Genomic DNA, 21,680 nt, shown 5'->3' with positions numbered 1-21,680 from the left:
ATAAAATGCACGAGAAAGAATTTTTTTTTTGTAGTTTTTTTGAAAACATGTATGTTTTAGAGAAAGAAAAACAAATAAATGAGCGATAAGAATTTGAACAAAATGCTCTTTATTTGTCATAAAGTGGCCTTATAAATGATCAGTTAGCCTTAGGTAGAGCTAAGGATTTTTTTTTGGAAAAAACAAAGAAAAACACAATTATTTTGACACGGGAAAAACTTCTGGGATCTCAACCGCCTCCCAGTTTGTTAAGGTTGCTTCACACCGGTATATTAGTTTTGATGCTTCTTCATCTTCAGTGTCATCTTCAACTGCACCGACTTGATCCCCATGGACAAAACCTGTGTTGAGGAAGACTTTTTGGATGCTTCATACGCGGGCCTTTGTAGGGACCAGAGCTCCTTTCTTAGCAGAATGCTTGTACCCTAACCCAAAATACAATATTTTTTCTCACTGACATCAATGACTTTCCCCCAACCTGTAGAACCCTCACTTTCAACTGCTGACTTCGCGCTTTTCAAAGATGCAAATCAAAAAATGGTTTTCTCAACGGGGTCCTTTACTTCCACAAACGTGGCATTGACTATCTCGAGTGCTTGGAAAGAAGTTTACAAAGCATCTTTATCAGGCTCGATATATCATAAAGAAGAGAGTTGACTAATGAAGAATCTTATTCACCTGAAACAATGACGAGCTTGTTGTTGACGACAAATTTCATTTTCTGGTGTAAGGTAGAAGTCACTGCCCAACGGCATGTATCCATGGATGTCCCAAAAGGCAGTTATAAGTGGGATTGATATCCATGACTTGGAAAGTGATGGGGGAATACATGTGGGTAGATTTAGATTGGTAGTTCTAACTCGCTTATCACTGTCCTCCGGGATCCATCAAAAGCTTTTACCATAAGCGCACTGGGTTTCATCTCTGACCCTTGGTAAGACAATTTAAAAAGTGCCCTTTTTGGTAGGACATTGAGGGAAGATCCAATGTCAACTAAAACCCTAGCTATATCATCTTCTTGTCATTTTATGGACACATTTAAGGCACGGTTTTGACTCTATCCTTTCTTAGGCAACTCTTCATTGTTGAAACTTAGAGTGTTGCAAGCGGTGATATTGGCGACCACTCCATCGAATTGGCCAACCATTATATGTTGAGTAACATGAGCTTGGGCAAGCACTTTCAGTAGAGCCTCCCTATGATATTGGGAGTTCAAAAGCAAGGATAGGATAAATATCTTTGGCGGTGTTTGATGTAGCTAATCAACTATATTGTAGTCGATTTTCTTTATGATTTTCAGAAATTCAACCTCTTCACCAGATTGCGCTGCTGATTGTACCACTCTAGATTCTTTGGTAGGAACTATCATCACAGCTTCCTTTGTCGGTGCTTTAGGGGTTATATTAAAATCGAGAGTATAAATTAGACCGCTGCAGGTCATTCTGCTTGGCCCCGTGATGTTTGTGACATCGACACTAACACCCTCTAGTCTCCTTTTACGTTCAACATCTCCAGGCTCTCCATCTACAGTAGTTATATCATACTTCCAAGGTACGACTTTAGTGCGTTCGAATGGAAAAGGGGTAGGCATACAAACTACCATAGGTGATTAACGACTAGTTAATTGAACATCATCCCTTCTTTGATATGTTACCTTAATAGGTTTTGGTAGATTGAAAAAAATTTCAATCACTGAAACTTCCTCATTTGTTGTAGGACCACAAACTTGTAAAACACCTTGGTCCATCAAGTTTTGAATATCGGCTTGTACCAATTTACACCCTCTTGGTTAAATGGAACACTCTTCACAGCTATCATGACAGGTACTAACCAGGACAGCTCCCACAAATCTTACATGGAATGCTAACAACATAGTTTTAACATCTCTAACATTTTTTATTATACAAACATCAGATACATCATCAATATCATTAACATCACCATGTGCGGGTAAAGGATTATTCTTTACGTTAGGTCTAACATATCTGAATGAAAGAATCTTCTTCTCAACCAACTCTCGCTCTATATGCTTCAAAGCATAACATCCTTCCAAATCATGCCCAAGAGCGCCCTCATGGAAAGGACAATGGGCATTTTGGTTGTACCATGGAGGCAAATGATCAGGTGGAGGACCCAAAGATCTGGGAGTCACCAACCCCTTTTTCAGCAACGATCGGTACAACTCAGTGTACGTCATAGGGATCGAAGAGAAATGAGGTCTACCCCTTTGTACTCTATTATGATTTGGAAGATTCTGTGAATGCGGAGCTTGATACCTTGGTTTTTGATAAACTGATGCCATAAGTGCTTGTTGGTATACTGGTGCTTGTTGAACATGTTGATAGATAGGAGCTTGTGGTTGGCTGAAAGTCGGTGTGATCGCTGCCACATACGGTTGTTTTGTATACTGCACTGGATAACTTGGTTGTTATTGGGAAACCTGTTGTTGTTGATTCTTCCATGAATGACTCCTTCTTTGACTAGTTGATGGTACTTTTGTTTCACCCTCCTTTTTTCTCTAAAAACCTCAAGAACTTTTTTGACATTGTTACCAGATGTTTCAATGGTGGTTATCACTTTGCCATTTTTCAATCCAAGCTCAACCGCTATACCCATAAAAACTAAGTCATAGAAACTTGGAGATACACTACACACCATTCTTTCATAAAACATAGGCTTTACCATATCAAGGAACCAATCTGCTAACTCTTTCTCAACAAGGGGTGGTTCAAGTTGTGAAGCTAACTCCCTCCATCGTTGTGCATATTCCTTTAAAGACTTGTTATCTCTCTGGGACATGCCAAGTAATTTCCTCCTATCCGAGGCCATGTCCATATTATATATGTAATGCTGGATGAAAGCATCAGATAAGTCTTGGAAGCAACAAATTCTACTTTGATCAAGGCTTAAATACCACTTAGAGGGAACACCCCTCAAACTATCTTGGAAAGAATGTATCATAAGTTTATCGTCCTCGACGTGCACAACCATTTTCTGATAGTACATAATGAGGTGACTTTGGGGGCATGAGTGGCCCTCGCATTTATCAAAGGAAGGGATCTTTAATTTTGCAGGAATCACAAGACTGGATACTAGGCACATCTCCCTAGCAGCAGCACCAAAGACTCCGTCACCCTCCATAGCCCTTAATCTTTTCTCAAGAATCTGGAAATTCTCCTTCTTCCTTCTTATGTCTTCATGCCTTTCATTCTCTTTGTCAGAAAAATATGGAGCATGTTGTTGATCTTCAAAATAAGGTTGCACACGTGCAGGGACAGTGGGTGGTGCAAATGTGTGGACCATAGGGTGAGCCTCATTGGTAGCTGGTAGAGGCACTGTCTACTAAGTGTATTGTATAACGCCGGTGGCTCCTTCAACTTGAGGTGTGAAGCAGTACCGTTCTTGCAGGTTAGGGTTCCAAGGTAGGGCCAAAGATCTCTGTAACGACCGTTGCTTGAGTGCCGAACTTGGCTCTGATTACTTTAAGCATCTCCATGACTTAACTCATATTTCCTCATAGGTCCTTGAGTTATGAGCTTATTCTTCCCAACTTTTGTTCTTGATCTTCCATCCTTTGACGAGCGTTGGCTCGAGTGTTGTAGTGGTGTTAAGGATTCAGTGTGGAACAACTGTGAGATGAAAAATTGAATGAGTTTTTTTGGTTTGTTTTGGAGAATGCATGAATATATGTATGAATGCATTATGTTTATTTAGTTTTATTTTCATGGATTCTTATAAACTTTGTAGTTGTTAAGCACGCACTTGAAAGTAATGTGAACAGAATAGAAGACAACAGTCAAAAGTTGATGCAAAAGGTCAATACCCATTCATTCAATGAAGCCAAAAAATACTAAGTAAGTTGTCAAAGTGGGTACAAAATATTAATCCAAATATAATAATTGGATATAGTACAAAGCAAACAAATTAAAATGTCTTCTTAGAAACTCGCTCTTTATGGGCTTTCAGTTCTTCTTTGAATCTTCACATCATCTTTTCGCAAAGAAAAACAAGGTCACGAGTCGAAGGATGGGTGTTGTTTTCATCCATGTCCTCTAGAGAATTATCCAATTTCCATGTTAAGCCTTAGGCAATGCCATTATAGAATTCTACGAGGTTAGCCAACTTCATACGTTATGCAACAACACTTGGATGTGGAAGGTTGATGGTGCATTCATACTCGTCCAATATCTCATTCAAATGCCTTCTCTCATTTAGCTAATCCATGCTTTGGATCTTCAGAGACTCATTTTGTTTTTTCCAATAACTACCTAGCTCCTTATTGGTATTAAGCTCATCACATTTCACTTCCCAAGCTATATGACATATTTGAGAGGTTATCCAGTCTTGTTCCTTAAGGCGTCTTTCACATACCACTTTAGCTTCGAAGCTTCATATTTTCTCCTTCAGTTCTTGGATTTGGGCCTCAAGTTCCTCTCTTACCTCCTTCTTTTTCTTAGTCGCTAGGTCCCACGAATGCTTCCACTCTTGTCCATCTCTTTTGGCTTTAGCTAACTAATCATGGAGTGAACCCAATCCACTATCACCCTGATCTTGGAACTCCAAGACTCTTTCCTTGATATCTTTCTCATATATGTTCTTCTTACAACTATCCTTCAAAAGTTATTTCCTTTGGTTTCTCTTCCTCTTGATAATCATATTTCCCTAGTTTCTTTGTAGAGTTCAGATTGCAGATCTTCCTTCTCCTTTCCAAATCTAGCCACCATGGCTCAAACTTCTTCCACCTCTTCAAGAGAAACATGGATTGGTTCTGGTGAAGTAGACTTTAGAGGATTCTCTATAAAAAATGGAGCTTCACAACTTTGACCCTCTTTGAGACCCATTGCTGATAAGGAACCTTTGCTGCACCATTATTCTTTGCTAACTATGTCCCTTTGGTATGTACTTTTTTCCAATATCAGATGATCTTGTGGAGTATAATTGGATCATTGGTTCCCATATCATTCAAAACCATCTCTTCTAACTCTTTATTATCAGGCTTCCCACACATAGGGTATCCAAACTGATGTAGAGCTACCACAAACAATGATTTCCTTACATTTGGGAAACTAAACACAATTGACAATGATTTTTATTAGTGGTACATTTGGAAACTACCACAACTGACAATGATTTGTTCAACATTCATCTTATGTCGGTACCAAAGGATATCCTTACTATACAAATACACTAGAGTTCTTGTCCAACCCCTATTGGAAATTTCACTGATGTGAGCATTAGGCTTGAACACATATGAGATAAGCCAATTATATAGCAATAGAAGACACCATATAAACATTCCATTCTTCTTTTCATGTCGAGTATGCAAGATATGAAAAGTGTATGCTAGTAGTGGAGGTACCAAACTTTGTTTATCCTTCCAAACGACCCAAAAGATGCTTATGGCAGCTTAATCTATGAAACCTTAATGGGTTGGAAACAACACTAGCCCATATATGAGGAGAGATAATATATTTGTCAATGCATCCCAATGACGTGCCAAAAATAACCTTTCTACTCCTTCTTCTAGATAAGCCCTCCAAAAACCAAATAGATCCTCCCTTTTCTTCCAATTCGACAATGCATTAGAGATGAGGATGTGAAGTGCAAAGGCTAGTTTTTCTATCTCAGGTATCTAATCGATCCTATTGTATGGTGTCCTTCCTTTCATAGAAAATCCCAAAAGTCTATCAAATTCCTCCAAGGTTGGAATCAACTAAAAGTCTTGGAATAAGAAACTTCAAAGGCGGAGGATCATAGAACTGGGCCAAAGCGGTGATGGCTAGTGTTTGAACATTTACTGAGAGGAGATCCAAAATTTGGCCAAACTTTCCTTGCAAAGTGACCCTGAAGAATGAGGGAAGCTCACTTAAAATTATTAATACGTTGACAATGTCAGGAATTTTGACTTTGAATGGTAATGCTTTCCTTCTTTCTTAACCCCTTACAAACTTTTTATGTTAACAACTGTGTGTACAAACATTCCTTGAAAACAAAATATGTATGAGTGTCATAATGTTACGCAGATGATCATGAATGCATGGTATTTGGTTTTGGATATCATAAGGTAACTCAAAAAACCACATTTGGTAGGCTTCTTAACATATAGTTCTAAGTTGGTTACCCGTAAACCCACTTATATGATAGTTTCTATGTTTTTGGATAAGGTTCCTAGAGTCATGGACAATAATCCAATCAATATCATACAACAGGCTATCCATTTCATGACAAGAGTGACGAAAGGTCTCTTCTGAACGGGGTTTTCATGTTGGTTGTAACAAGGAAAGGCCATTGGAGTCCAACATTATGCAACCACCAAAGCAGAAACTGGTTCTAAGAGGGGCTCATAGAGTCACAGACCCTTCATGAATCAGTGTCATGCGGCATGATAGCAGTCTTATAACCAGATCTATAAACATGTCTACTTTAGGGGAGTCTTCATGATAGGAACACAAGGAGTGGACCTTGGGGACTAATTCATGCGATGCCAATTCATCTTTGGACAAAGTGTTGCTGGGCGAAGAGGTGGGATACGTATTTGAAACTGTTTGATTCGCTTTTTTGACATTGGGCATGGTCTCCAGTTTGGTTGTTCAGCATTGGTCAGAGGCACAATGGTTTCTGGATTTTGTTAAGTATTCTGAATTAGCTTGGGGATATAAGGAGGTGAAGTAGGTCCTGGATCTTCTTGCTCGAAGGTTTCCCCTTGAGAAGTTGCATCCATATCCATGTCATGTCCCATTCTTCAACGAATGTGAAGGAAGTAAATTCAGAAGGATGAGCTTTTATAGTCTAATCATGGGATATTTTGTCACCTAATTCGTTGGGATTATTGACCTCTTCAGTGATTTCTGCATTGGGGTTAGGTTGATTGGTAGGAGAGCTGATGGTTGGGAGCGTTGGGCCTTTGAAAGTCGACATAGGTTTGGTTGATGACTTTTCCTGCAAGATTCATGTGCCAGTGCTTAGAAAAGTGACATAAAAAGGATAAAGAAAAATAGACTTACTTTTAAGGCGTCTACATCTGAGCTTGAATTGGTGCTTGCAATAGAGACCAGTTTTCTTGGCTGGTTGGTCGTTTTTTCACCTTTCCCTGAGGTAGCTTTCTTCCTTTCTTTGTTTTAGGAGTGGGAGTCACTTTAGGGCTAGGTGAAATATTCCTAGAACTAACACCAACATTTCTTTTTTTTCTTATAAAGAGGAGGTTCAGGAGACAAGTCATCGACCTGAATAGGTTCAGGAATAGTTTCAGAGTTTTTCCATCATTTTTTCCTTTAGTGTAACAACTACTTTTCTAATTGTTCGACTAAGATCATCGGGGTCATACACATTTTCAAAGTATTTCTATAAATCCTGAATCTCTTTGATATGCTTGGCTCCACCTTTTTTGAACTTTTGTTGTAGAGAATAGAAAGAACCAATTAGATGTTGAGTTAATCTTGCACCATTCATAAATTCTTTGGCATGGTAGACTTTCCACCAAGTGTCGAATTTCGGGGTACAATAGAACGATGGTTGGAAAGAAAATGGAGTAAGCATGGGAAGATCAACAGTGTGTCGAGCTAGTCGTCAAAGGTAATCATCTTCAGGAAAATCCATGGTGCAAAGGCATAGTTCACTTTTTTCACTGAAAAAGGGCATGGGCATAGTCTGGCTTTTTCTAAATTGACGTGACACCAAATTGGGCTGATAACAAAGAATATTCACATTCTCCCTGGAGGTCCCCAATCTGGTTGAAATGAGTTTTTGAGTGATAAAGGCCTCCCATATCTTCTTCGACTCAGCTTCTTGTTCGCTAGTAGCTGGAAACGGTCGCGTGGACCATTCCGGTCTATGAATTCTTATGGAAAAGGGAGCCATTGTTGGGTTAAAGTGGTAATGTTTGGTGAACATTAAGAAGTATGATGATAAAGCTTCTCGGTCTGATCTATTCTTGTCAGTCATAATCATTTAGGTTAGTCAAACGCCTTCAATACACCTATCCCTAATAGCTTCACTGGAGTTATTGGGCTTGTCAACGTCCAGAGAAAGCTCAAATGGGGCATTCAGCAAAAGTTGATGTAACCAAAAGGGTTCAGATAACAATTAACTATCATTAGGTTGGATGTTCCTTAAGAATTATTTAGCTAATCCTAAGGATTCATAGAGGGGTTCTAAAATTAGTTGGTTGAGGCAAATATCATTGCCTTCATGAATTTGATTGGCAAAGGTTAGATATATTTTAGCTACCTTTGAAGATTTGCAGCAAAAGATGCATCTTGACAACCACAGTGCAGGGAAGGCAATATATTCCTCGTCAGATACTTCAGTAGTGCCAATGACATGGTAGTCTTTAATATACCTTCCAAAGCTGGCATGATTGGTGTCGAAATTGATGGTTTCCTCGTCACTCTCATTAGGGTCAAAAAAATTTCCAATTGGATGAAGACCAGTGATGGTTGCTATATCAAATAAGGTGGGTGTCACCATTCCACAATGAAGTTGGAAGGTGTTAGTGATGCTTTTCTAGAAATACAGAGATGCGAGCAAAATGTTTTGGAAATAAGCGGGACCAGTTCCCAACAATTGAACCAAGTTGAAATACCTCTAGCTTTCCAGGTTTCACTTTTCAACTCAATTTTGTTCATCCAGAGGATGTAATCCTCATGTTTCTTATTAGGGGGGCTGAACGAAAGAGACGTAAGTTGGCAGTCATGTACTATAAGTTCAAAGGTTCCTTAATGCTAACTATGGGTTTGGTCATATGATAAGAGGGGGGAAAATATCTAAGCTTAGTAGAATCTACTGTGGGATCACACATTGGACCCATGAGTGTATGGGTATTTCCAGAAATAGAGTAAGGGATGATTACCTGAGATTTGTAGATATGGAATTTGTCTTTGTAGTTTGGTGGTTCTGGAACATACTCTTGATTCCTAATGGAATTCACAGAAGAAAGCATGTTAGCTAATGGAAGATTTTCCTTGTTGTCTTTTGGGTTCTTTGTTTTGGAGGCCATTATTGTGAGTTTCTAAGTTTATATAGTAGTTTGAAGAATTTTTTAGAGAAGTTTTGATAACAATGGATGGAAAAGGGAAGAAAAACAAAGGAATTAGTATTTATAGTGAAGACAAGAAGACACTTCAGTTTGTGTTTGACAAATGGCGCGAAATATGGTGACACGTACCATCTTCTGAGAGGTGAAAGCAAAATAATTTGATATACTAATCCACGTCAACCTACGAAGGCAGAGCCATGATGATGGAAGTTATGGGTTAATGGGAAACACACGTTTCAAGGTGACTGATGATAGAAAGGTCATGATGTCCATGACATCAGCCCACTAGCTTAATAGTTTTTTAGAAAGTCAAAAACGCCCATATCTCCTTTTCATCGAAAGAGGCCTTTTTGCGGGGCAATTTCTTATATGGATGTTTTCGATAAGGGCTATAAAACTAAGCACAAGTTACGGATTGGGGAAAGTTAAGGGGGATTAGGACGTGTATATTATCAAAGTATCAAGACCAAAAGAGATTGGGACTTAGTTATTTTTCAGGAAAAATGAACGCTTTTGGAAAATATTTCGATAACGGTATTTTCGACAACATCAAGGAATCACGTCGAATCAGCAGTTATTCGGGTGCGAGAGACTTTTGTTTCAAAATAAGTAACTACTTATCAGTCTCATCCTAAAGAACACGTGGAGGGAAATCAAAAGCGAAGTGCATGCAAGAGTCTATTTGGTGAAGGATGAAGAAGTGAACGTTAGGAAGCAATTATTTTACACTTGTATAAATAGAGATTCTAATGTTAGAATCCAGAGGTATTCTTTTGATTTCATTACAAAATATCACAAATATTCAAAGTACTATATAAATCCAAAGTTACCTGAGAGAAAAGAGTTAACTGAGAGAAACTATGAATCCTGAAACACCGTCTTTTATTTAAATGCAAAGTTTTCATTTCAGTTTATGATTTATTGCTTAGTTACCTTCATATTGTGTTTAACTACATTGTCACTTTACCTTCGTTTTACAAAATCTTTGCCTTTTATTACTGTCGAAAATCACGTTTTCATACCCTTTTACAACTATTTCGACCAAGTCAAAATCAATTTAATTTCCACTAAAACTATAAAATAGAGTCTTTAGCATTATGTCCTAGAATTTTCTAGGTTATCCTATAAGTAACCTTTAATAAGAGTCTAACAATTGTTTATAAAATTTCACAGTATACAACAGAAAACTGATCAGTACAGGCCAAAGGTCCAAATAACTAAAGCCTGATCCATCTAAAAGCCACTCCATTTTCCAACTGATCAGTATAAAACTAGTTCACATACTAAAAGAAAGGTACAATCTATGATCTCCATTTTTCACCATACACATCTTGAATCTTGAACTTGTTAGAATTAATTCATATTTTCATAAATTTGTAGACAAAGTTTGTTAGAGGATATTTTAGTATTTTTCCTAAAGTTCCACTTGTATTTAAGCAAGTGAGTGGTGTGAACAAATTCTACCTTTTATTCCTTTTGCAGTCTGCAACAGTGTGTGTGTGTGTGTGTGCACCCATTTTGTAACCATTTTAAGAATAGTAGAAATTTGTTATTATTCTCTCTTCTTTCTTATTTCCATTGTTCATCAATATCACATTATGCACCAACGATTGATATCTAGAGCTTCGGTTCAGATCCACAAGGAAACACCACGGGAAACACGAGTTAAACAGTGAGACGTTGTCTGATTGATTTTTGTTCGGAGAATTCATGATGAATTTCTGTTCAGAATCATAACATAATCACATATCTTAATTTTCCGGGATTGGGAAACACTGTGTTTAGGTGAGATATGAGTGTATTGCACAAGGTTGAAGATGAACATAAACAATATGAGCACCAAGCTTCTAGTGTTCGATGGCAAGAACTGGAATCGTTGGATGATTCCAATATGTATGTTATTTTAAAACTACAAAATTTGAATGCCTTAGCGCAACAAGTGTCGTGAAGGAAAGTGAGTTATGGCACAAAAGATTTGGTCATTTGAACTTCAGAAGCTTAGGGCATCTGAATTCAAAGAAACTAGTACGTGGAATTCCTGCAATTAACTAACCAGAAAAATCATTCAATGTGTGCATGAGAGAGAAGCAACCAAGACTATCATTTGCATCAGAAGTATCTCCAAGAGAAAAACATGCTTTGGGAGCAGTGCATTATGATGTGTGTGGACCATTTCTAGAACCTTCACTAGGAGGTAATAAATACTTTGTGTAATTTGTGGACGAGTTCACAAGGATGACATGAGTATCCCTCATAAAGTTCAAACACGAGGTGTTTGCTGAATTAAGAAATTCATAATCAAGGCTTAAAAACAGAGTGGCCAGACTCTGAAGATTCTCAAAACTGATGGTGAAGGTGATTATAACTCTATATTGTTCAAGAAGTTCTATGAGGAGAATGAAATTGGGCATGAAATGATTGCTCCATATACTCCTCAACACAATGGTCCTCATGAAAGGAGAAATTGTACTTTGCTTGATATGGCAAGGAGCATGCTGAAGGAGAAAAAGCTTCCTAACACTTTGTGGGGGAGAAGTTGTTGTCACTGTAGCATATGTGCTCAACAGGTGTCCAACCAAGAAGCTGAAGGAAATTGTTCCTTTTGAAAGGTGGACTGGAGATAAGCAAAGTGTGATTGATTTCAGAGTATTTGGTTCTGTCTGTTATAAACATGTTCCAAATGCAACTAGAAAGAAGTCGGATGATAGAAGAAATGTGATGTTATTGCTGGGTATCACAGTACAAGTGCCTATAAGCTTTATTGTCCATTCACTAATAAGGTTGAAGTCAACATATATGTTGTTGTGAAAGAGTCAGAAATATGAGATTGGAACAAGTCTCAATCCAACTCCGATACAGAGTTAACTTTTGAAGATATTGATTCTGATTCTGAAGATGAGTCAGAGCCTGAAAATGATTCTGAGAGTGAGTTAGAATCAGAAGGCGATATTGATTCTGATGGTGATTCAGATTCTGGTGATCCTGATTCTGATGGTCATTCGGATTCTGGTGGTAGTCCAGATTCTGGGAATATTCCTGATTCTAAAGGTGGTCATGATTCTAAAATCGTTATTTCTGGAGTTCCAACATCTGATAATGTTCCAGAATTAGAAGGTTATGAACAAGTTCATAGGCCACAAAGAATCATAAACATTCATAGAAGGTTTGTAGAGTTTGACATGTTGCACGATATTGAAGTAGATTTTGAAGGCGAAGTTATTCAGTGTGCCATGTTAGTAGACTCTGAACCTGTGAGTACGGAAGAAGCTCTCAAGTAGAATGTCTGGCAGAAGTCCATGAAAGAAGAACTTGATTCCATAGAGAGAAACAAGACTTGAAAGCTGACAAAACTTCCAAAGAACAAGAAAGCCATCAGCATGAGATGAATATATAAGGTGAATTTAAAGCCAGATGGATTAATTTGAAAACACAAAGCAAGGTTAGTTCTGAGAGATTTTATGCAGAAATCTGGGTTAGATTACTTTGAAGTGTTTGTGCATGTAGCAAGACAAGAAACAATCAGGCTGGTGATTGCGATAAATGCTAACAGGAATTGGCCTCTGATGGATTTAGATGTGAAATTTGCATTTCTGAACGGTCCATTCTAAGAAGAGGTTTATATGTCACAACCTCCTAGATTTGAGAAAAATAATTAAGAATGGATGATGTATAGATTATACAAAGTTTTATATAGACTGAAGCAAACCCCTATAGCTTGGAATCTGAAAATTGATTCATTTTTCAAGAAGCATGGATTTCATAAATATGAGATGGAGTATGGTGTCTATGTTCATCATGCTTCTGAAGGAAATATGATTCTGGTGTGTCTGTAAGTTGATGACATATTGCTAACAGGAAGTTGTGAACATGAGATAGCTAATTTCAAGAAGGAGCTGACGAATGAATTTGAGATGTCTGATCTAGGAAATATGGTTTATTTTTTAGGGATAGAGATTATCTACTCTGAGAAAGGCATAATTTTACATCAGCAGAAATTTGAGCTTGAGCTTTTGAAGAGGTTTGAGCTACTGAATTATAAAGTTGTTGTCAAACTTGCTGATATAAATCAGAAATTGGATTCTGATTCTGTTGGTGATGATGTAGATGCGACAACATTCAAGCAGTTGGTTGGGTCTCTGAGGTATTTTTGTAATACCAGACCTAATATTTACTATGCAGTTAGAATGATGAGTAGGTTTATGAGTAAATCAAAGTGGTCTCATTAGCAAGTTGTTGTCATGATTCTGAGGTATATAAAGGAAACTCTGAAGTATGGAGTTTTGTTCCCTTCTGGTGCTGAAACTGACTTAGAACTTCTGAATTACTCAGAGTTTGATTGGTGTGGAGACAGAGTTGACAGAAGAAGTACTTATGGATACTTGTTTAAGTTTATGGGAAGTCCTATTTCTTGGTGTTCTAAGAAGCAACCAAATATTGTTTTGTGAACCTGTGAAGTAGAATATATTGCAGGTGCTATGACTGCATGTCAAGCTGTGTGGCTTCTGAATTTACTGTTGGATCTGAAGATCAAAGTAAACAAGCCCCTGAAGCTGATGATTGATAACAAGTCTGCAATCAATCTTACCAAGAGCCCAATGCTGCATGGGAGAAGCAAGCATATTGAGACTAAGTATCACTTTCTGAGAAATCAAATTCAGAATGGAGTAATAGAAGTTGTGCACTGTAGCACTAAGAAGCAACTGACATATGTTCTGACGAAGGCGATCAAGACAGATCAATTTCTCCGCTTGAGGGATGAAATTGGTGTTGTTAGTTTTGGTTAAACTAAATATGAATTAAGGGATGCTGTTAGAATTAATTCATATTTTCAGACAAAGTTTGTTATAGGGTATTTTAGTATTTCTCCTAAAGTTCCACTTGTATCTAAGCAAGTGAGTGGTGTGAACAAATTGTACTTTTTATTCCTTTTGCAGTCTGCAGTAGTGTGTGTGTGTGCACCCATTTTGTAACTATTTTAAGAGTAGGCACTACGCCAAATAAGGGAAAAGAGGGCGCTTATTTTGGCCTATAACAGCGCTTTTAAGCGCTCTCTAATCTGGCGCTGGCATAGGTAAATACAACGCTTTGTTCTCCTGGAGAAAGCGCTGTCTAAAGTGGCCACATTATAGTGCGCTTTAAGAAAAAAACGCCCTCTGGAGTGGTCCATAGAGGGACACCTTAGAGGGCGCTTTCTGGTAAAAGCGCCCTCTAAAGTTGTCAGTGTAAAGTGTTTAGAGGGCGCTTTCAGGAAAAAGCGCCCTCTAAAGTTGTCATTGTAAAGTGTTTAGAGGGCGCTTTCAGGAAAAAGCGCCCTCTAAAGTTATCAATGTAAAGTGTTTAGAGGGTGCTTTCAGGAAAAAGCGCCCTCTAAAGTTGTCATTGTAAAGTGTTTAGAGGGCGCTTTCTGGACAAAGCGCTCTCTAATGTGTTAGTTATTTTACAAAAATTTGTTTGAAAAACAGTGGATATATATTTATTTGGTAACCTGTTCGCATGCTGCAAAAGTGTAAAATTCATATTGATTTCATCCTTTAATCCAATGTTATACACCATTAATCCATTGATATATACAACATGAATCCATTTATATACAACATTAATCCTCCATATATACAACATTAATATATGATTCTTTGATCAACAATATACAACAACATATTCTCAAAGTACTACAATTAAGAGAATAAAACATAGCAACCAACACCCAGTGACCACTGTATCCAAAAGCTGTCTAGTAGTTCTAACCAATACTAAACAAAAACGCCCATCCACCCATGGTGGCAAACATGTTCTGTATATCCAAAAGCTGTCTAGTAGTTCTATCGCACATCCATACAAAATAAGGCTCAACCAAAACAACAGATGGCAGCATAAGTAGTCCCCTACAAAAAGAACACGTCCAAATGCAAATAACACAGAACTGTCAAAAGGCGATTGAGCAACAAATAGTAAACAATGGCATAAAGTTAAATGACATAGCTAATATTACCTGAATTCCTGCATGGCTGTTAAGGTAAAAATCAAATTCCCTAGGGTGACAAATGCCGGTGTCTACCACGGTTCCTTTGACAATTTAGAACAACAAAATCAGCAAAAAGTGATAAATTCAAATGATAATATATACCAGCTGCATTGAGAAATATATTGAAAAAACCTGGCATAATTTTTCCACTTCTATCGGTCTCTTTGGGGTTGACAGGAAAGAGACGGGTGTGATGTCTCTTTTGGACCACTACAAAAGTAACTTTAAGTAGATACCCATCCTCTATTGAGACACAAGCCTGTATCTCCGACCATATTTTTTCTTTGCCAACCTTCAAGTCCGGACTTCTCCAATTATCACATGTAATCGGAATATGTTGTCGAACAAGGAAACCAATGTCGTAGAGGGATACTTTCAAATATCCAGCATCATCATCTAAACAAATATCAATTGATACTTTTGAGCATCCCTTGCCCCTTGCACAAATGATTGACTTCATAATAGCCATTTTACCTGTAAAAAAGAAAACAATTAAAATCAGATGACAAATGTAAAAACAATTAAAATCATAAAAGTCATTTTACCTGTAATAAAGAAAACAATTAAAATCATTTGACCTGTACCTTTTTCACTAAGTTCTCTTTCTTTTCTTGGTTGGAATATGTTCTACATGTCTCTTAACAACACGGACGGTTGGATTGATCCAAATACCCTCATTATGATCATTTCTAATATATGAAACATTTGATATATTATTCTCATCTTGATCATTTCTGGTAAACGATTCAATCTCAACATCAATATCATCACCTTGATCTCCAGTGTTTTCATCAATTACTTTGTTGGAAAAAAGAACTATAGACCATTTCGTACTTTTCGGATCATTGACATAGAACACTTGTCTAGCTTGAGAGGCTAGAATAAAAGACTCATCTTTGTATCCCACCCTATTAAGATCCACTTGCAAAAATCCTGACTTATCCATTCGAATGCCGTTATTATTTTCAACCCACTTGCAACCAAATATAGGAATCTGAAACTTCTCATAATCAAACACCCAAATGCGCTCGATAACACCAAAATACGACAGATTTGCAAATTTGGGGTTTAAGTCCTTCACACTTGATATGTGCATTGCTTCAGCTACCACGGTGACACCACTATTCTGCATAGTACTTTTATCATCTTGTTCTTTGGTATAAAATGTGTATCCATTAATCGCGTATGCGCTATAAGAAAAAACATGGAAACTTGGACCATATGCTAAGCATCTCAACCTTTCTGTTATTGAAGCGGGATCTGAATAATACTTTGAATAAATATGATCCTTAAACCAAGGTATAAAACATCAATTGTGCTCTCGTACTATCCAATTTTCATTTCTATTGGGATTTAAACCTCGGAGAACATCCTTGTGAATTTCAACATACGGCTCAACCTCATTCTCATTGTGCAGAACATACAAATGCACTTGATCCCGTTCGACCCTTGATACTGCCACGATTTTATTTCCAATTAGATTTTTTCCTTCTTTCTTTTCGACAAGCTGAGACTTGGGGAGTCCGATTGACTGAACATTAGACAAATATTCAGTACAAAACTCAATCGCTTCTTCAACAATGTATCTTTCAACCATACAACCTTCTGGTCGACTTCGGTTCTTCACGTACCCTTTTAATATTTTCATATAACGTTCAACAGGGTACATCCATCTCATATAAGCTGGTCCACACAATTGTGTCTCTTTCACAAGATGAACAACTAGATGTACCATTATGTCAAAAAATGATGGAGGAAAAAACATTTCAAGCTCACACAAAGTAATAACGATTTCTTTTTGCAACATTGGTAAGATCGCAGGATTGATCACCTTACTGCAAATTGACTTGAAGAAAGAACACAACTTAGTTATAGAGCTTCTTACTTTTTCTGGAAGAATAGAACGTATACCTATTGGGAGAAAATGTTCCATTATAACATGGCAATCATGGGTCTTTAAACTCTTTAACTTGAGGTCTTTCATAGACACAAGTCTTCTAATATCTGAAGAGTACCCTTCTGGAACTTTAACTTCACTTAGAAACTTACACAATGTTTTTTTCTTTTTTCTAGATAGAGTATAAGCAGCAGGCGGTAGATATGTTCGTTTTCCTTTCTTCAAGGGTCCTAATTCAGTTCTTATTCCCATCGCTATCAAGTCCTTTCTTGCCTTAAGGCCATCCTTAGACTTTCCTTGTATATTGAGTAACGTGCCAATAACACTTTCAAATACATTTTTTTCAATATGCATAACATCAAGAAAATGTCTCACATACAAGGACTTCCAATACGGCAATTCAAAAAAAACTGACCTCTTCTTCCTCCCACTTTTGACAAGTGTGTGGGCAAAAGGCTTGCCAAACTGAGTATCCAAATCTTTCACCTTTTCAAAAATTTGATCACCCGTCAATATAGGTGGAGCTCTGCCTTGTTCTGTCTCTCCATTGAACCCCTTTCTCCATCCACGGTAGTGATGATTTGAATTTAAGAATCTCCGATGACCGAGAAAGACATTCTTCTGACCAAACTCCAAGCGCTTCCAATCTGTTTTATCTTCACAAATAGGACACGCACATTGACCTTTTATGCTATACCCTGATAGATTTCCGTATGCAGGAAAATCATTAATTGTGCCAAACAACATCGCCCTCAAGTTGAAACTTTCTTTCCTATATCCATCATAAACCTCCACACCGGTCTCCCACAAAATCTTTAAATCTTCGATTAAGGGCTTCAAGTACACGTCTATGTCATTCCCTGGTTGTTTAGGTCCAGAAATCAACATAGACAACATCATGTACTTACGCTTCATACATAGCCATGGAGGTAGGTTATAAATCATAATAATCACAGGCCATGTACTGTGTGAGATACTCTGGATACCGTGTGGGTTCATTCCATCAGTAGATAATGCCAAGCGAAGGTTTCTTGATTCTTCTCCAAATTCAGGATAATCATTATCAATTTTCAACCACTGTGGTGAATCTGCCGGATGTCGATACTTTCCATCTATAATTCTTTCATCTGCATGCCAGGTCAAATGTCTTGAATCGGTTTCACTACGAAACATGCGTCTAAATCTCGGAATAACAGGAAAATACCACAAGATCTTTGCTGGAGACAACTTGTTCTTATATCGCGAGACACCGCATTTAGGACACTCATTTAACGATGCATACTCATTTCGAAACAAAACGCAATCGTTTGGACATGCATGTATCTTATCATAGCTCATGCCAATAGAGCACAACATCTTTTTGGTCTCATTTGTTCGATTGGGAAGAACATTATCCTCAGGAAGCATATCTTTCAAAAGGGCTAATAACTCTGTGAAACTTTTATCCGACCACCCATTGCCCGCCTTTAAGTTGTACAACTTTAATACCGCAGACAATCTTGTGAATTTAGTGCAACCATCATACAAAGGTTTCTCTGCATCACTTACCAACCTCTCAAACATTTCGGGACAATCCTTAAGATCTCCTTCAAGTGCTTCTGCAATCTCTTCAACTCGATCACAATCGTATGTATCTGCGCCACTATAGTTTGAGGCATAGGTCGTACTATCCCCCGGTTCAACATTTTCGTTACTTTTCTCACCATGCAAATTCCAACATGTATAACTTCGATCAATTCCATGCCTCATTAGATGCGATGTCAACTGAACTGCGTCAACCCGTTTCCCATAACAACAACCCAAGCAAGGACATATCATTCTACTGGGGTCTTCGGCGTTCGCAACGGCAAACTTAACGAATTCTAATACCCCATTCTCGTACTCTCTCGACAATCGATTGGAAGACATCCATGTATTATCCATTACTAATTAGAATAAACAAAAAACAATTTCAGAAGAGTTCAAACACATTCGGACCTAGGTTTCTAATGATATTGGTGTTGACACAAAATTAGATATTCATAGGGCTTGAAATTGCCTAATAAACCCAAACAAACGTAGGGCTTGAAATTTAACGCATGCGCTATCAAATTTAAAATGACTATGAATATTGAAACTTTACAGGTTGAAACAAACGTAGCATAGACAACGCATAGACAACAATAACAAAAAACTGAAATGGGGCAAAGCTAAAACAAAGCAAGAAATAGGGCAAAGCTAAAACGAAACAAACGTACCTTTGGTGCCAGAAGGAGGAAACGTCGTAGATCTAACAGAGGTGGAAGGAGAACGCCTTAGAACCCTAACGTGAAAAAGAACGAAAATAACAGAGAGTGAAATAACAAAACGCGCAGTATGTTATAATTTTAATGTTTACTAAACGGGACCTTAGAGGGCGCTTGTGGAAAAAAAGCGCCCTCTAAGGTGCGCTGTCTATTGCTCCTTATTTTTTCGCTTCACTTTAGACAACGCTTTTGTAATAAAGCGCCCTCTAAAGTGCGTTGTTGTACATGGACTTAGAGAGCGCTTCCTTAGAAGCGCCCTCTAAGGGTATCCTTAGAGGGCGCTTGCGTAAACGCGCCCTCTATTGTTGTCCCTCCATTTCCTCATTATTTTTTCGCTTCACTTTAGAGGGCGCTTTGTTACACAAGCGCTCTCTAAAGTGCGCTGTTGTACATGGATTTAGAGAGCGCTTTTTTAAAAGCGCCCTCTAAGGGTATCCTTAGAGGGCGCTTTCATAAACGCGCCCTCTATTGTTGTCCCTCCATTTCCTCATTATTTTTTCGCTTCACTTTAGAGGGCGTTTTGTTACACAAGCGCTCTCTAAAGTGCGTTGTTGTACATGGACTTAGAGAGCGCTTTTTTAAAAGCGCCCTCTAAGGGTACCCTTAGAGGGCGCTTTCATAAACGCGCCCTCTATTGGTGTCCCTCCATTTCCTCATTATTTTTTTGCTTCACTTTAGAGGGCGCTTTGTTTCAAAAGCGTCCTCTAAAGTGCGCTGTCTATTCCTCCTTATTTTTCTCTTCACTTTAGAGTGCGCTTCTTTAAGAAAGCGCCCTCTAAGGTGCGCTGTCTATTCCAGTTTTTGGCGTAGTGAGGGGAAGTTTGTTATTATTCTCTCTTCTCTTTCTTATTTCTATTGTTCATCAATATAACCTTATGCACCAGCAGAACTGACATGGGCATTAGAGTACTAACCATACAAGTCCGTTCCGCACCGCCGTAAAAGAGATCGGGGTCATCATTCAAGATCATCAATTTTCCAACCATATCCATTTCTGATTCCCAGAGAAAACACTTTACATAATAATTCATATTGAGTACAAGTATGTTATACTAAATGACATAAGTTAACTTTTTTCTCTTTCATTCTGAATTAGTCCTATACGTGGTCTTCTTTTCCTTTAAAATACCTTCAAGCTATTCAAAAACACTTGATTGAGATGGTTGAAGTCTTTTCTACCTTAATCAAAGATCCTAGATTCGAACCTAACCATACTCATGTAGTTGCGCAAAGAGAATACATAATTTATAAATAAATTAAAAAAACCTTAAAGCTTAGATAAGCTTGACTACACCAATCCTTGTAGCATCTGTCCGACCAAAGTCAGTATCAATGAATGTTAGATTTTGTACGATACTAATTTTTGTTTTAATTTTTTATGATCCAATAAAATCAATTCAAGTCACCGTAGAACCAGTCATATCTAAAATAATAAGTTTCCCACATGAATTTGTATTATGTAGGTTCCAGTTTTCCACGAAGTAACGGTATATCGGAAAAAGTCCTTTATATCTGCTGCTTAAGTTTCGTAGAAAACAACACACTATTTGCCGTGACTTAGTTGGGTTGACCTGCCTCTTACATCAACTCTTCCTTCATTATTATAAAAAGCCTCCAACAATGATCTTTACTTCATAACTTAGTTTCAATTTGAACTACCATATCTTCACTGCATCTCTATATTCTACTGCAATTTGCATCAAGACTTCTTCTACCTTAGTTCCATAACAATGAAGGTCAGTAATAGCTAAACCTGATTATTTGCATTTCTTATGCAAAAGTTCAACCATGAATTTTCAATCCTAACAACTAGTTAATTTTTGTGTGACAGAAAGTAGTGTTAAAGTTGGAGATACATGAAGACAAAATCAAGCAAAAAGCTATGAGAGCTGTCTCTGGCATTTCAGGTATTTAATTTATTGGAATTATGCTTTTTGTTTGTTTAATGAAATGAAATTATATTGAATTGAATTGTTTTAGTGATATATATACTGAGATTTTATTTGTAATATTATTGCAGGGGTTGAATCTGTTTCAATGGACATGAAAGACAAGAAACTAACCTTTATTGGAGATGTTGATGCAGTAAAAGTAGTGGCCAAGCTAAGAAAGTTTTGTCATGCTGAAATCATCTCCGTTGGAGCAGCTAAAGAGGAAAAGAAAGAAGAACCTAAAAAGAAGGAAGATGATAAGAAAGATTCAACAAAAATAAATATTATTGATCCATTCATGTTCTATGGAACACATGCTTATTATAATCATCAGATGAAACCACAATATAATCCTTATTACGGTGTTGTTAGCGTTGAAGAGGATCCTAATAGCTGTGTCATCATCTAAGTTTTCTGTACTATGATAAAAAGTTATTGTATTTGTGTTTGTTTAAGAAAGTAACCACTAACATTTTACCTATAAAATAAATTGTGTGTTGAAAACTTCTCA

The 21,680-nt window shown here is 37.5% G+C and overlaps 1 protein-coding gene across 1 annotated transcript; it reads left to right on the top strand.

Moving 5' to 3' along the window:
* The first annotated feature begins 20,662 nt into the window (after positions 1 to 20,662).
* LOC127097504 (heavy metal-associated isoprenylated plant protein 39) lies at positions 20,663 to 21,680 on the top strand. Its single transcript, XM_051036001.1, has 3 exons — positions 20,663 to 20,974; positions 21,070 to 21,145; positions 21,259 to 21,680. The coding sequence occupies exons 1-3, from the start codon at positions 20,969 to 20,971 to the stop codon at positions 21,576 to 21,578; spliced, it is 402 nt and encodes a 133-aa protein (XP_050891958.1). The 5' UTR covers positions 20,663 to 20,968; the 3' UTR covers positions 21,579 to 21,680.

Source organism: Lathyrus oleraceus, chromosome 6 (genome assembly GCF_024323335.1).
Source record: "Lathyrus oleraceus cultivar Zhongwan6 chromosome 6, CAAS_Psat_ZW6_1.0, whole genome shotgun sequence".
Lineage (NCBI taxonomy): Eukaryota > Viridiplantae > Streptophyta > Magnoliopsida > Fabales > Fabaceae > Lathyrus > Lathyrus oleraceus.
This window is presented reverse-complemented; position numbering and strand designations above follow the sequence as displayed.

Bases quoted from the DNA above. Each gene is read 5' to 3' on its own strand.
- LOC127097504 (XM_051036001.1), top strand. The intron at 21,146-21,258 runs GTATTTAATTTA...ATATTATTGCAG, and splicing joins AGCTGTCTCTGGCATTTCAG to GGGTTGAATCTGTTTCAATG.